At 37.2% G+C, this 15,454-nt stretch overlaps 1 protein-coding gene across 6 annotated transcripts in view; it reads right to left on the bottom strand.

Annotated features, from left to right (window-relative positions):
- The window catches only part of CDK14 (cyclin dependent kinase 14), a 319,737-nt gene that overhangs the window by 201,732 nt on the left and 102,551 nt on the right, over nucleotides 1–15,454 (bottom strand). For all 6 annotated transcript variants that reach the window (XM_074900249.1, XM_074900255.1, XM_074900252.1 and 3 more), the window contains one exon: nucleotides 8,900–8,979. In XM_074900249.1, the coding sequence (XP_074756350.1) occupies nucleotides 8,900–8,979 (80 nt within the window). The remainder of the gene's footprint in view (nucleotides 1–8,899; nucleotides 8,980–15,454) is intronic.

The following is a 15,454-nucleotide window of genomic DNA, read 5'->3' as shown; positions in this document are numbered from 1 at the left end:
ACACACTATATATATACACACACCCACACCCTCCTTTCCATACATGTGATGATGTATCTCCTTCAAGGGGGAATGATTTAACACCAGGAAACCAGACAACCTTGTCACGTCCTTATTTTGCATTTATCCAAAGTTGAAACTAGTTCTGCTGAGATACAACAGTCACCTACTAATTTAACACATGTAAAAGACTATGGAGAAAACTCAAGTAGACTGAATCGGTTCAAACTAAGTTGCCACCTTGCTCCAGTACTTTCAAAATCCAGGACACAGCAGTGGAAACACAGACACAAAACACCTGGAGGTCTTGACAAAGACAAATGTCTTTGTGCATATTTAAAGTCCCCACTTTAATCACAAGGATAATGATACTGTTGCTAAGATTATTCCTTTCACAAAAGGGAGATATAAAAAAGAAAAAAATAATTTGAAGAATTGCCTAGGTTCAGGAGATGTTTCTTTGCCTCAGCACCTGATGATATCAAAGTTTTATTTCACCGGGTAGTCATGGAAGGTACTGGCACTTGGAAGGGTGCCTTAGGGTCTTCTAAACAATTCAAGCTGAGATGCCATCACTTGCTATCATCTCCATTCATATTAACAAGCAGCTAGTACCTGTATCACCAGTTCAATTCACTCCAACTGGGATATGGTCACAGTGCAAAAAATAATGCTACTTGGAGTGCAATTAACTTAGCTCTACATTTTATGGTGGTAGCATGTGCTATAAGAGGATGTTAGATTTGCATACAGCATAAAAAGACTAAGCCTCACCAACTTCCACTCAAACAAGAAAGCCATGAGAGCTGCATAAAGGTTCTGTATGACTTACAGTTATGCATTTTAGTTATATATGAAGACAGGATTGACACCCTCCTTTTAGTCTTCATATTTGGTAACTGCCATTTTTTTCTATCCTTCCCATCATACTATGAGGGATAGTGAGAGCAGCTGACCAGACAAATCTGTAATGCCAGTTCTGACTCCTGCATTAAATAGGGAGAAGAAACCTTTTTGAGCAGAAGAAAACTGCTCAGAGCAAAAGGCCTCAGCAAAGCCAAAAGCCAAGCCAGAGAGCCCTGAAACTCAGGTCAGAGGAAACCAGGCAATTGCCTTACTGAGAAGAGTTCAATAGCACCCCTGAACTAACAGATTTGTAACCTTCTAGTCCTGGATACAGCAAGAGATCCTTTATCCAGTACCTTCCATGTGAATACTGAAGATGCACAGACAACTTTAGTGGAAGTAGGTCAGCGTCTGAAAGATCTACCATTAAGCTAACTGATAAGAAGGATGAGGAAAGGATTCCTGATGGCGAAATGATGATATTAAAAAAAATAATAGGCAAAAAATCCACAAAGTGTCACCCCATTCTTTTCTTGCTTGAACTGTGCCCAAGAACAAAAGCCAGAAGAAGGTCACAGCTTGCACATCAAAAGTACTGAATGAAGATTCAATTCATACAGCCATGTTCCAACTCAGCAGGCTAAAGCTAAAATACTGGAGGGGGAATGGGAGGAAGACAGAGGGGACAGATTTAGCTCTACGAAGCTGGATAATTTGGAATTTTCATTTGTACTATTTTCAGAAAAGCATGACACTTTTCCCACTTGATAGTTCATTATAGAGTTTAAAATTTACATCACAATTCTCAAAGGGAAACACCATCATTTACGTTGCATTTATTTAATCCCAGCTCTCCTGAAGGTTTTATAATTGTGAGAACCACTAATTTGTTAGAGGGTATAAAGAAAAAAAAAAAAAGAGGGAAAACAAAAATTCTATACTAATGCTCAGCCTATGAGTAGCAGGGAATAAAGAAACAAGCAGGACAGACTTTATCAATCTCTACTATTTCTGAGCACCCTATAAGGACAGAAGCCTTCATTTGGTCCACCAAAAAAAAGAAGTGAGGAAGGAGCACAGAGCAATTTGGACACTCTGAGAAGCAGGAATACAATAACATCACAGTAACCACTCGCACTGTATCTGAGATCGGAAAACTATAAACTATCCCATGTTCATCTGAGATGACCAGAAGTTCAGTACACCTGTTTCAGACAGTCAGTTCAACTGCTTTCACAGGAAGGCAAATGAATACTGTTCGTAAAAAAAAATTAGCAGCCCGTCAGGGCTGAGGAGAACAGCAGGAGGGAAAGCAGAATAAAGACTGCTTCAAAAAGCAGTCCTGCTGCTTCAAAGCTCCACATCACCAAAGATCTAACATGCTTCTCTCAGACATACAGAAATGCACACAAGTGCACAAGCAGGAGAACACAAAAATGAAAATCTGAGCTATCAAAAAGATGTTCAATCATAAAAACTCCAGTAATTAAAGTTCATTTAGCTAATTTTTCTATTATTAATGCCAAGTAAAAATGAATATACACTTCTCTACAACATGACAACACATTTAATACAACATCCAAAAGTCTTGGAAATTTTAAAAGCTGACAATTTCATAAGAAAGGTCTCAGGAACATCCATTTCCAAATGTACTGACAATTTTGAAACCCAGCCTGTCTTAATTTGGGAAACCTGTAGTCTGCTTTTATTTTGAGGAAGCATACAGTTCAGGGTAAGGCTGCAGGATGCCCAAAGAGACCAGAAAGCGAAATTAAAATTGCTGGAGTTTCTTTACTTTTGAATAGTTTTTGACCTGAAATATCCAGCAAGAAAGCGTCCCAGAGGTTCTTGGCTTGTGTTTGTTATTTTTAACAGCAGTGAAAAACAAAGTTGTTATGACCACAAACTGCACTGACATTGCAGGGACTTTAAGTTAATTGAGCTGTAGCTATTTAGCCTGCAGTAGGCACCAGCTCTGCCAACTCTATAGGCAATGAAAAACCTCCCAAGCTACAGCCAAGCTACTGTCCTTTTCTCTTTTTACTTAAATGTTCCAAAGCAATGTGGCTTCTGGGGAGAGTGAACTTATCCTCAGACTCTAAAAACATAAAGACACAAAACCTCTATAGTAACTCATGTGACATGCATGCTCAAAATAGTTACATTTCCATAATCTCAAACATAATCTCTTCAAGTTCCCTGAGGCTTGTTGAGCCAGACACATATGAAGCTTTTAGGCATTTCAGTTATGGAAATTTAAATTTCTTGACTGGACTCCATGAAGGAAATGTGAAAGTCCTCCATACTGCTATCATTCAAAAGAAAGCAGCTATCAAGCTTCCTTAATTAAAAAAAAATAAAATAATTAAAAACCCCACATAAAAGGAAGAATAGGTTTATTTTTTTGTAAGAGGGTGATTTACCTTCCAAACAAAAGAGAAAGTTACTCTTTACTGCCAGATGAAGATGCGATTCCCACTGCAATTTTCATGTTTATCTTCTACCAGTATATCCATCAACAATAACTCTTAGAAAAAAAACAGGCCGATAGTGTTCCATTGTGCCCTTGACCTACAGCATACAACTTTCCAGACCTACTCTAATACAATGAATAGGAGGCTTATCACCATGAGTCATCTAACTAGTGCCATGAGGTCATTTGTTGACTTAAAGTTGTAAAGAACGTTTTACTATATATCAGTCAAAAATCACTGAGCTGGGAAGTGCGTGCAATAACTCTGGTAACAATTCAATATGAGGTCACAAGAATTATATCAACTGAGTAAAAATATAACTTTCTGCAGCCCTTCCTTAGATGGTACATGTACAGACTGTGCTGTTTCTCTTGGATAATACAGAAGCACATTTGCTTAATATCATTTGCAGTATTGTTACTCCAAAGCAGGATTTTCCATTGTGCACCCATTAGGAACACCATGCAAGAAATTACATATTCACTTATGTAAGAGTCTCTCTTGGCAAACTGATCTTCCCTGTACTTTTTTCTCAGCAGTTACTCTGCTTCAGTTTTCCACAGATAAAACTTTTGTGAAGATTTATCCCCTCCAGCCTGACAACTTCAGAAGGGGAGGCCTCAGAAAACCTCCCAACCTCAGAAAGTCTGTCCAGTCTGGGGCATAAAGGTGGACTTGCATTACTTACATAAAGACCTTTTAAGGTTTTCATTTTTTGTTTCTTTTCTTCTTTCATACCACATAGTGACATACTGATGGAAGAGGCCTGAAACCCTGAAGACTTCTTAAGATGTTCTGTGGCCAAGTATTAAGCATCTCTCCTCCCTGCTCTATACTGACACTCAAAGGCATTAAGTTTTCTCCCACAACTCACAATACTTATTCACTATGCATGCTGAACTGTCTTTAAAATTTTAAGTTAAAGAAACTGATTAAGCAAAACCTGTGTTAGTTTTACAATGCAAGATGGCTGGCAGCTTCCAAAGCATTTATGCACTATTTTTGCACACTGCTATCGCTACGCAGTATTAAGGTAACTGCCTTGGATGCTGAAGTAGATGGAAAATTATTATCTCGGCAACTGTTAAACTGAAGATGTAGAGACAGTCTCTGACCTGAACACTTTTACATGTGAAACACAAATAGGTACAAAGACATATTAATTACAAGATGTAAACTCAAAAATTAGTAAAAAGAGAGAAATAAACTAAAAGTTGCCTAATCTGTTGGCATTTAAATGGCAAAGTACAAAAATATCTACAAAACGTGCCTGGTTTGGATGATGCTTTGAAACATCACCTAGGCCTATGGAAAATGAAACATTACCATTTAGTAATAGTAAATCAAATTAAGCAAAGGACTGGCAATATTTCCAAGGGTAGAAAGTGAAAAACCAAATACAAAACAGTTTTCATGATTAGGATGAGTTAGAAATAATTTTACTGCCCAAGAAGGGAACACGGTAAGCAAGTTAACCTCTCAAGCAAGGTAGTGACAAAACCAAGGGATGTTTGTCTACATACATCTCAGAGAAAAATCCTTGTCATGCTGGATACAAGAAATATTATTACTCAGAAATCAAATAACTGCAGAATTGTAAATCAAGCTCTTTCCAGAATTAGAATTTACCACACAGTTCAGTGCTTAGCTTAGATGAACCTATGATATTACAGGAAATTAGGGAAATGAAATACCTGAGATACAAGTTACGGTCAGTTAACATTTCTGCTGGCTGCAGTGCATTTAATAACACTTGAAGTCTGAGGCTGAAACATCTCTGAACAGCTGATAATGACAGTTAAAGTAAAAGAATAAACCACAACTACATTAACACGGAAAACAAATAATTTTCTAATCTCTATTCTACAAAATTAGTTTAAATAAGAAAACAGTGTGTAAATCACTTTCAGACTCCATACTGTCTAAGCTATCACAGTTGCATGCACATAAAGAATACAACAGTACTTGTGTGAATACACACATTCATATGTGATCAGAAAATCACATAGGTTTAACACACTTAAGTATACACATCCAATCAATTGCACTTTTTCCCCTCTTTTTTCTTTTTTTTTTTTTTTTCTTTTTCTCCAGGTATTCAGAGGTAAAATAGATCATACCAGACTGAGTTAAATTCAGAGTGAAACATCCTATAAACTGCACGCCACTAAATGAAAGCATCACTAAGTTGGTACAACTGACTCAGATCAAGTTGAAAGAACATTTAGCACAGGCTTTCTAAATTTTCTTTCTAGAAATTCAATAGAGCACAAAGCAGCACTGATAAGCAAGCCACATTTACCTATTTTCATTCAAAGCTTTGTAACTGATAAATGATAGAAGACACAAACCCACATCTGCTGTAAAATCAGAATTACTTTATAAGTTTTATTGAAGTTTTAGCTAAACCTCCACCAGTCATTAACATTAACTATGATTTTTCTTACGCAGCTTTACCGGTGGGGAATTTTTTTAATTTTTCCTTCCATTTTTTTGTTCCAACCAAGTTAGTACTTGTGTCTGCAGACACATATTCCATATTTATATCCTGCATTTTCCTACTGTCTTAGTCTTTTTTGTTTGTAACTTTTTCTTTGAGCTTGATTCTGCTGCTGTCACAACAGTAACAATACGCTTCTCTGTACACAGATAGCTACAAAATTCCCTCAGCATGACCACTGTTTAAGACTGCAGCCTGTAACTTCCCCCTAATTAACATCACACAGCATTCCCATGAGGAGCACTGAGCAGGAATGCTATTTTCTCTCACTGCTTTACCCAAACAGCCATGAGAAATGCTAAACAATTTATTTACAGTAGTTTTAATTTATAAATAACTAGACTTCTGCCTGAATTTGTCTTGCATTGGAAGAAAAATAATAAGTAAATCAAAGCCAAAACCTGCCTGGGCTTCTCAATTATGAAACACTTTGGAAGGAAATGCCCTCTAACAGATCTCTGGCTCATGATACAATACTCGCATTTTTTTATTAGAGCAACACTACTCAGATAACTGAAATTACAAGTTGATCTCATCTTCAGCAGTATATGTTCTTGTTCTAATTGTCCCAGTCTAAATTATAGGGCTGGATCCCTCAGTCAGCCAATGGAGATCAAGAAATATTTGCTTAACACAGTGTCCCATTCTCACTGTTCTTCCGTACCAAAGTTATCAGATAACTTCAAGAGCCTATACAAGCGTTTCTTTTATTTTTTCCTTTTTTTTTTTTTTTTTCTTTCCCACCCATGTAGCCAAGATCAACCACGGCTGCATTACAGAACCCAGCATGTCCATGATGGATTAGATGCTGCTAAGAGGAAAGCAACAGCTTCCTCAGGTCCTGCTAGTGAAGTCCACAGCTGTAGCATTACTGTTAAATAATACAGGTCTGGCACAACATCAGAGATTACCTTCTGAAAGTTATATTTGTCATACGGCCTTCCTTACTCTTCTGTCCTAATATTAATAGCTCCTACAGATCTGAATGAAGTTCCACTACCCAGGCGACAGCATTACATTTACCAAAAAAAAAAAAAAAAAACAAAAAACCAACCCATACAAACAAACAATGTATAACCCGACTTTCACCACACCTAACCAAGAGTCTTCAAAAAGTCGAGAAAAAACCCTCTTATTAGCCTAATAGTCTTTGGATCTAGTCACAGCCTAGATGAGTATTTAGAAGTACAACAGATGCATACAGTCCCATTAAAATCAGTGAGATACTGCACACTTAAGAAAATATGTATTATTTAATAACTTTAAGAGCTTTTCTAGACAAGAGCTTTGTTCTACTAATATTAAAGTATCACAATTTTAACTGGCTTCAACCACACTGCCGTAGTCACAGCTAAAAGGAAAACTTTTCCAATGACAGAGTGAAAAGTATTTTCATGAGAGTGTGCCTTTATAATTTAAAAAATAAATCAAGTGGAAAAATCTCTGTTCTTCCTCCTAACAAATACTTATTTATACCGAGCTCACACAACAATTTATGAAGGAAAACGCATTATACTGTATTTGACAGTTATAACACTATAAACTTTAATCTAGACCAAACTCACATTGAAAAACCTTTTAACTGTCACTAAAAAGGAGCAAAAAAGCCATATCTATTATTTTCTTATTAAGTCAGTACCATACTAACTGAAAACCTGGAGGACAATAAATATATCTGAAACACAGGTTGTTAAGCCTTGAACTTAATGTTACAAATATTGAAAGTTGCGCTCGTAACCCTCTGCACGCCTCATTATCAAGGCACAGCTGTGGGGACAGACAGCTCACAGATAAAATATATATCATTATGAATAAATGTGTCAGATCATTCAATAATTATTGCTCCAACAAAGCAGTACAGAAGAGCTGCTTAAATACCTTCATAAATTGGCCACCCACAGTTTTCTCTCCTTTGTGAAAGAGCCCCCTTTAAAATGCACAACCTTGGGATGGAGATCCACAGTACTTCAAAGGCTTCTAACTTCAGGGTGTCAATCACATCAAACAAGGATTATTTTTTTTTTTCCCAGTCCAACCCAAAAGAGGCTCTATGTACAAACAGACATATGGCATATGGACAGCTGCAGGAACATAGGCAGGAGCAATGGACAAGGGAGCTGCAGCTGCTGGGACTGCGGCTGCGATGGCCATGAAACTGTACACCTCCCACACAGGGCCATGCTGTGGACCCGGTGAGGGCTGACGTTCTGTTATCTCCCTGGCCCATCTCACCTTGGGAATTATGCCACAATAGGCAGCACAGTTTTAAAAGATCCCTCAAAAGCCCCAGTCCCATCTCTAGTTCATTATCAACTTCAGCTGAGTCTGAATCAGTGGTGTGATGGTAAACTGTTCATTATTTCTATACCACAGTTCATTTTTAGTACCTTCTAACAGAGGAGGCACCCATGCAGAGAAGGTACGTCCAGCAATTTCTGCAGAGGAGCTTGACATAGGCATGCTCAGATAAAGCATCTGTCACTAGGGACCACAAGAGGCTGACAAGTAAGGATAAAGGAGCAAAGCAGAAAGCATAACAGGCATCTCCGAGCACAGTAGATAAGAGTCATTCCCAAGCCATACAAGTTAAGAGTCCACGGGGAAGGAAAAACAAACAAAAGCTAGACTCAATCTACACACAGCTTCTAAGATGCCTGTATTTTTGCTCCCTGATCTTCTGATTGCCTTCATCAAGAAACACTTTTCTTCACTTCATGCTGCGGGTATATAAAAAATTACATCTACCTTCATCTTAGGTGCTGCCTGCAGGCAAGAAGCACGACATACACAGTTCTCTCATTTTCCAGAGTGACTTCTCACACCCACCTTAAACACACTCTTAAGTACTCATTTGTATAGTAAATCTAACAGGAGCCAAAGCAGAGGCAGAGCTGCATTTTTTAACAAGAACTCCCACACCAGAAGCTTTGTTTTTGAAGCACCAAAGTTTCTTCCTACTAAGAACATAACCATATAATTTCAATTCTCAAGCTATTCACTATAGCATGGCACAAAAAAAAGAAGTGCAGTGCAATCACAAAAACCCACCCATGTATAATCATTAAATGTGAGTGCATACCTTCCCTGATAGCGGTAAATGGGGTTCCTTCCTCTTCTTGTAATCTAATCACCTTCAATGCCACCAGCTTTCCATTTACCCTGGGGAGGGGAAGGAGAAATAAAAAACAAAATTAAAGCAGAAACAGTTTTTCTCATAATAGAACTTGTTTCCCATCATGTACTTATTCAATTTCTTCCTCTCAATGCCAGTGATTCATTTATAGCATGTAAGACACATTTCATAGCTTCCATAATGTCAACTTTATATTTTCACACTCAGATGCAATCCAAGAAATGATCTCAGTTTTATGTGAGTCAGTCTGTTTCCTTTCTATCACAGCACTAAACTGAAGCTTTGTTAAGAAGCATCATGTTGTAAAATATGGTTTTAAAGTATCTGTCCTTTATTTGATCATTTTTTTCAAAGAAAAAGGCATTTGATTTTCATCAATCACCCCACTTGCAGTATATCTATATTTATACTGATTGCCTCCTTCCCACTGCATCATACCCATAATTGTTACCCTCAAAAAGCTATGGAAGTTTGAGATAGGAAATATTTTTTAGGTCATTCTGGCCATTTCCTGTTAGGGCAGGATTGTTCCAAACTACATTCTTGACTACACGGCCCAGGCTAGATTTAGATTATAATGACTCTCATTTATAAGCTTAAAAATATTTTGTGCTCTGAGGGACAAAACCTCACAACAGGTCACTCTAGTTTAAAACCTTTTTGTCTGGTTTCACTTCTAGCATTCAAAATTTCACCACACATGAATCACATTCAAGGCCTTGCAAAAAAATCAAGTTGGTTCAGTTTATCCAAAGTTAATCTCACAAAAACTGAATGAAAGATAAAAAACTGATATTGCTTACCCTCCTCAAGAACAAACTCATACTCATATAACTCATACCTGAGGAGACAATTTTAATAGTCTCCTCAGGTATGACAAGCAATGGTGAGGATTGATCACCAAAAAGGCATAACACAGTTGCCAAAAATTTATTAGTATTACTGCAATTTCTTTCTGTAAAAGTGAAATTAGCCTTTACAGCCACAATGCCCAGTGAAGTATTGGAGCTTCACACTCCTGTGGTCTTGGAGGCAATTCCCTATTGTACTGAGCCCTAAAAGATGTATCCATTTTTCTAAGCAAGATGATACGGACAGCTACCATGTCTGAATTCATCTTCTCCCTCGGGCTTTTAATTTTTGCAGTTAGATTATTTCAGTGACAGGATGGCTAACATCTTGTTTCTTCTGACTGTTCTTCTATAATTGCCAGAATCTCATTAGCCCTGTACACAGTATTGGGTAATGACTCTGAGAAAATTAAGAAACCTTGGTCATCAAAAGACAGTTTACTCATCACCTTCCAACTAGTCATAATGCTTCAGACTGGAACCAGTTCAAGTCTCAGGCTGGCAGCCACTGTTGAAAGATAATTATCAGCTTAACCTTACTGGATTATCTGGATTTCTCCTTATAATTGCTTTACATATTTCTTTGCTTAGATTTAAACAGGACTTCTGGCACCAGAAAAAAGATAAGCCTTGCCCCAAGTAACTTCATGTGTCATGCACAGACAGGAGAATAAACCACAATAAAAGCAGAAGCAGAAAGACTGATGACAGACATGCGGTTCATATACATGTGTAGTTTTCAATTCCTCTATCAATACACCACCCTACCTATCACATGCATATAAATAAATTAGATACCTGGATAACTTGATTATTTTACAATAGATGAAATAACTGTGCAGGAAGAATTTAAATACAAAAAGCAAGATCATTTGTTAGATCACAAACAGGACAGATGATGTGTTCAGAGAAGGCAATGCAGAATGCAGTGGAAAAAAGCAGATCAAGGAGGTGGTAAGGAAACAGGGATGTGGAGTCTCTTTTCTAGAGAGATAGGCAAATAGCACACAGCATTGTGTAGATTATGTTCTTTTTAATCTGAAGTTCTACAATCCATTGACTCATAAATAACACAAACAGCAATAGTATGGAACTCATTTCAAACAATTCCCAGTTAAACTTAGTAGGTGGGCTGTGCTATTTAGTTATCACTGCCACTTTGTCATTGGTACCTGTCACCATCTTGATAGGCACGACAGTAACTCTTTAATACTATCAAAATGATCAAACTAATCTCAAGTAGTGTCCCTCTGGGATTTCCTTCTCCCTTGTAGTATTATTTATCTCCAGCATATCAATCTGTAACTTCCAGAATAAAATGGCCTCCTTATTCTCATTTACTTCCCAGTCATTAAAACCTTTTATTCCAGCTTGTTTTCTATAAACAGAAGTGTATAAAACTGAAGACATGAGAAATGATGAAGTATCATCAATTAAAAGGGATAGGTCTGTATATTCACATCCTTTAGTCTCCCACTGATGCAATCTCAGGATGCAGTTAGATGATGCTGCAGAGATGAAATAAGGGCAACCTTAGGGTACAGCCTTGCTCCTGCTAAATCTCTGCCACACACTCCTGCCACTATCTTGTATTTTCTCTCATTCCTGCTAGACTCTACAGTGAGACTGCTCAGAAAGCTTAAATAGGAGAAGACTGGCCCTTCTAAAAGAACTAAATCATAATCTTAAAAAATGGTAAAGTCATTTTTCACAGTTTAAAAGCAAAACCCACTAGAAAATATATGAGAAGAACTGGCACCACCTCTTGAAAAGCAACAAGCCATGGGATCAAGCCACCTACGTCAGGAAATTATGCCCCGTGAATATTGTCATGATGTGCCAAAATAACGTGGCAATTTCCTTTGAAACAAGATTGAAAAAGAGAGACCTGGAGAAAATTACCTCTGCAACCTATCAGAATTTGTCTCTGCAGTCTCCAATAGTGATCAGATAAGGTTAGCAGAATTCCTCCCAGATATCACTTCACATTTGTCTTCCACAACTTTTAAAGCACGCTCAGTATTTTCATTATTTTCAAAAACAAGTAGGAAAACTGACAGGCAGACAGCCTTCTAGTGAAAAGGCAACACTGATGCCCCTTTAAACATTTAGGATTCATTAAACCACCTCTCTTGCTCACCATCCAAAGTAAACTACTTCCCACCTTCTCAAAACAATACGCTTAGCCGGGTCAAGGATTTCACTTATGTCCGTCCTCTCAACTGCCTCATTAGTTTCTATTAAGAACAATATTGATTATAAGATTCCCATTTTCTAACTTACAAGCCATCCTTCCTAAACTAACTTGCCCTCTTTCTCCCTCTCATCCAAAAATCATCAGAGGAAGGACAGAAGTCCTGAAGCCCCTATAACTATCACACAAAGCTACTTTACTCTAGGCAAACCACCAGCAGCTGATGGACAGTTTTCCAATGGATGGAAATGTCAGCATTTTAATGTTACATAATCCCTCCTAATAAATTTCTGGGTTTATATGCAATGTAGGCAAAAGAAAAATGAATCCAAATCGGTTTATGTGACATACAGTAAAAGTCTGTATATTATAAAAAATACAAATGAGCCAGATATTACAAAAAATGCTAACACAATGTGTCATTCTGCCTTTTCTAAAACAGCACGTATCAGCACTACCAAAATAAATACATTTATAAAAATTACCATTGTATGAGAAAGTAGAGAAGATTAGAAATTATTTAATGCTTTAATGCATCATTAAGAACATATAATACTGATGAATATAAAGTAACTGATGACTTAATTGGCTTCACTGGGGATAATGCTGATGATGCCACACAGAGAACAAAAGAGTACAATAACACTATTTTCTCAAGTTCTTCAGTTATATTTAGATGCAATAAGTGTTCTAAATATAACACATTTAAAAGAGTCGATTAACATAAAATCTGCCACTCTGATTTCAATCAGTTTATTTAACACAGTTTCACCACTGGCTGGACTTGAGGCTGAGTTTATAACTCGCGCAAGTGATAAATTTGGGAATATTTCTGCAAAGAAAAAACAGTAGACAGTACTGGGATGATGTTCTGATTTGTGATACACATTTCAAGAAAATAATTCTTAAGAAGAAAGGCAACTCTCACTTGTTAAATATTCATTTACACAAAAAGCTCAAAGTTTGATGATCAAACCCTGAGAGTATCTAACTCTGTAGTGGTATTTATGTCACAAACAGAGGTCTAAACCCAAACAGACCTAGTGGACTAATGAAAACAGGCTCTGCCAGAATTCTCCTTTGAAGAAACCTGACAGAGGCAAATTCACTGTTGGCTAAGTCACCTCTGATTATTCTACCAACAAGTAACTAATTCTACATTGAGGGAAACACTGCTTTTAATTATCATCATAAAAGACAGTTCAGTGTAAACATGGTTTATATTATATTTGTCTTACTGAAAAGGATTTACGTTTGTAAGTTTACAAAAACCACTTAGGGTAGCATTAAAGCCCTATGGTGCAAATACTCAAGGGACTAACACAGCTCCCTCAATTTCTCTTTTTGACTCCCACTACCTTTTATCTCCATCCTAAACAAAAGTTACCTTGTTTTAGAAGAAGCCAGTGGATTAAAGATACGTCATAGTGCTGACGTTTATTAGGACTGAAAAACAGAAGATCAAAGAGTTCAGAGAGAGATGAAGATTTAAATTATTAATTAGTGTTGTCACTGGAAATCAGGGATCCCGTTCTTCACAGAATCAAGGGAGTCTCATACAGTGTGACAGCCCTCACTTGAACAGAAGCAGGTGAGCAGCACCAGAGCATTTACCTCCAGGTCCCTGACCCTACCTCCCAGCCCACATCACTCGTTCAAACTAAGCAGATGCTCATCTTAGCACAGGTGGTACTCTTGACCTACACCTGCTAGAAGCAAATCACCTGGAACTGGCAGCAGAGAGAGCAATGCACTGCACCGGTCCTCCCCCATATACCTTGCATCTCTCTGGGCCCCATAATGTTCATATAAAGAGAATTTGAAGACAAACTTAGTAGGGTATCACTTATAAGTAAAGCGGTCTCTTACAACACTGCAGATCAACAGTCACAGGGGATCTTCTGAGAGATGCCTTTCCATGGCTAACTGGAAAATACATTGGTGCATAATGGCATTTAGTTGGCAAATTACTTCAGCATTTGCTCTACCCTTCCAATCTTGCATACATGTGTCAGTGCCAATAAATTACTATCCAATAACTTTTAGCACTTGTATCCAACATAACTATGTTCTATCCTAGTTTTTCTACATTTTCCTGTGCAAACCTGGGTAAGTAATATCATAGATTTTCTTTCCTCAGTTTCATCCCCTGCTATGAGAGATAATGATGCTGTCACCTCTGTGAACTGGTTTGCAGGTTGAAGCACAGCATATACAGGGTAACGTTCACTTTATATATACAACTAGAGAGGAAAAATCTCCCAATATTTCTTTTAAACACTGAGAAATTCAGTCAGTAAGCAATGAATGTAGTCAATGATTCATCTTCCAGTTAGAAACTTAGTAAGTTATTTTAGTATTTACACTACTTTAATAATTTTTCCCCCATTTGGCATTTTAGTTAAACATCTAGTTATCATTAGTTTTGCATCTAGTTCAACTTGAAGTTACTGTTTTTATTAAAGATTTACAATGCTAGAGAATTTTAAAAGCATCTATGTACACAGTTTATAAACCCATGTGATGACTTTAAAATGCATAGTACAAAGCAGCCTACAAAAATCAGTTAAGCACATCAATTAAAACAAAATATGGGGAGAAAAAAGAAGAAAAAAATTTGAGAGGCTCTAGTAGATAACCATAAAGTGCCTTTTCATAATCCATGAATATATATTCCTTTTTCAGCCATCTGGTATCCTCAGATGAAAAGAGTTTCATTTGTAGATGAACAATCATTTCACACAGTTTGAAAGAAATAAAAGAAAAAGTTCAGAAAGTTTAGGTCACTAAGATTGCACATAAAACAAAAGAAAATACAATGAAAGGGTCATGGAGGTTTCGTGACAAGTAAAAGAAATTCTGCAACGTCAGAACAGCAATCAGTCCTGTCAGTCATCTTCAGTGAAGGTTTCAGCATCATATATGTAAAAAACAAAATATGTAAGTCATTTTTTCTTGTGAGCAGTCATCCACAAATATATATATATATGAAATAAAGACACAGATGACCATCATATAACACACATTACAATACATCATGCCAACAACAAATACAGGTAGTTCCCACTGATCATTCAAATATTCCCCATTGCCCCAAGAATAACAGGGCATGGAAACAACAGATGGTAAAAAGCATGGTGCCTGCCCTCCTGAGCACAATTTCTCTCTAAGATCTGCGCTTTAAACCACAAACTCCCTGTTGGTTTTCAGATGTATAGTAAAAGGTACTGCCTCTGATGGAGATAAATGTAAAATGCCCTGGCTACCTGAAAAAATACCTTTTTCCTTTGGGTACACATTTGAACATCTTGAACACAAAATTCAGTTTTCAAACAGAAATGGAAAAGGTACTTTGACTGAAGGACTGCCCTGTCCTACCTCTGCAGCCTCTGAGCTCTCGTTGACAGCATTGGCTTCTACTTTGCTCTGCTCTGTGCTCTACCAATTTCTCGTATT

This window comes from Athene noctua, chromosome 2 (assembly GCF_965140245.1).
Source record: "Athene noctua chromosome 2, bAthNoc1.hap1.1, whole genome shotgun sequence".
NCBI classification, from domain to species: Eukaryota; Metazoa; Chordata; class Aves; order Strigiformes; family Strigidae; genus Athene; species Athene noctua.
This window is presented reverse-complemented; position numbering and strand designations above follow the sequence as displayed.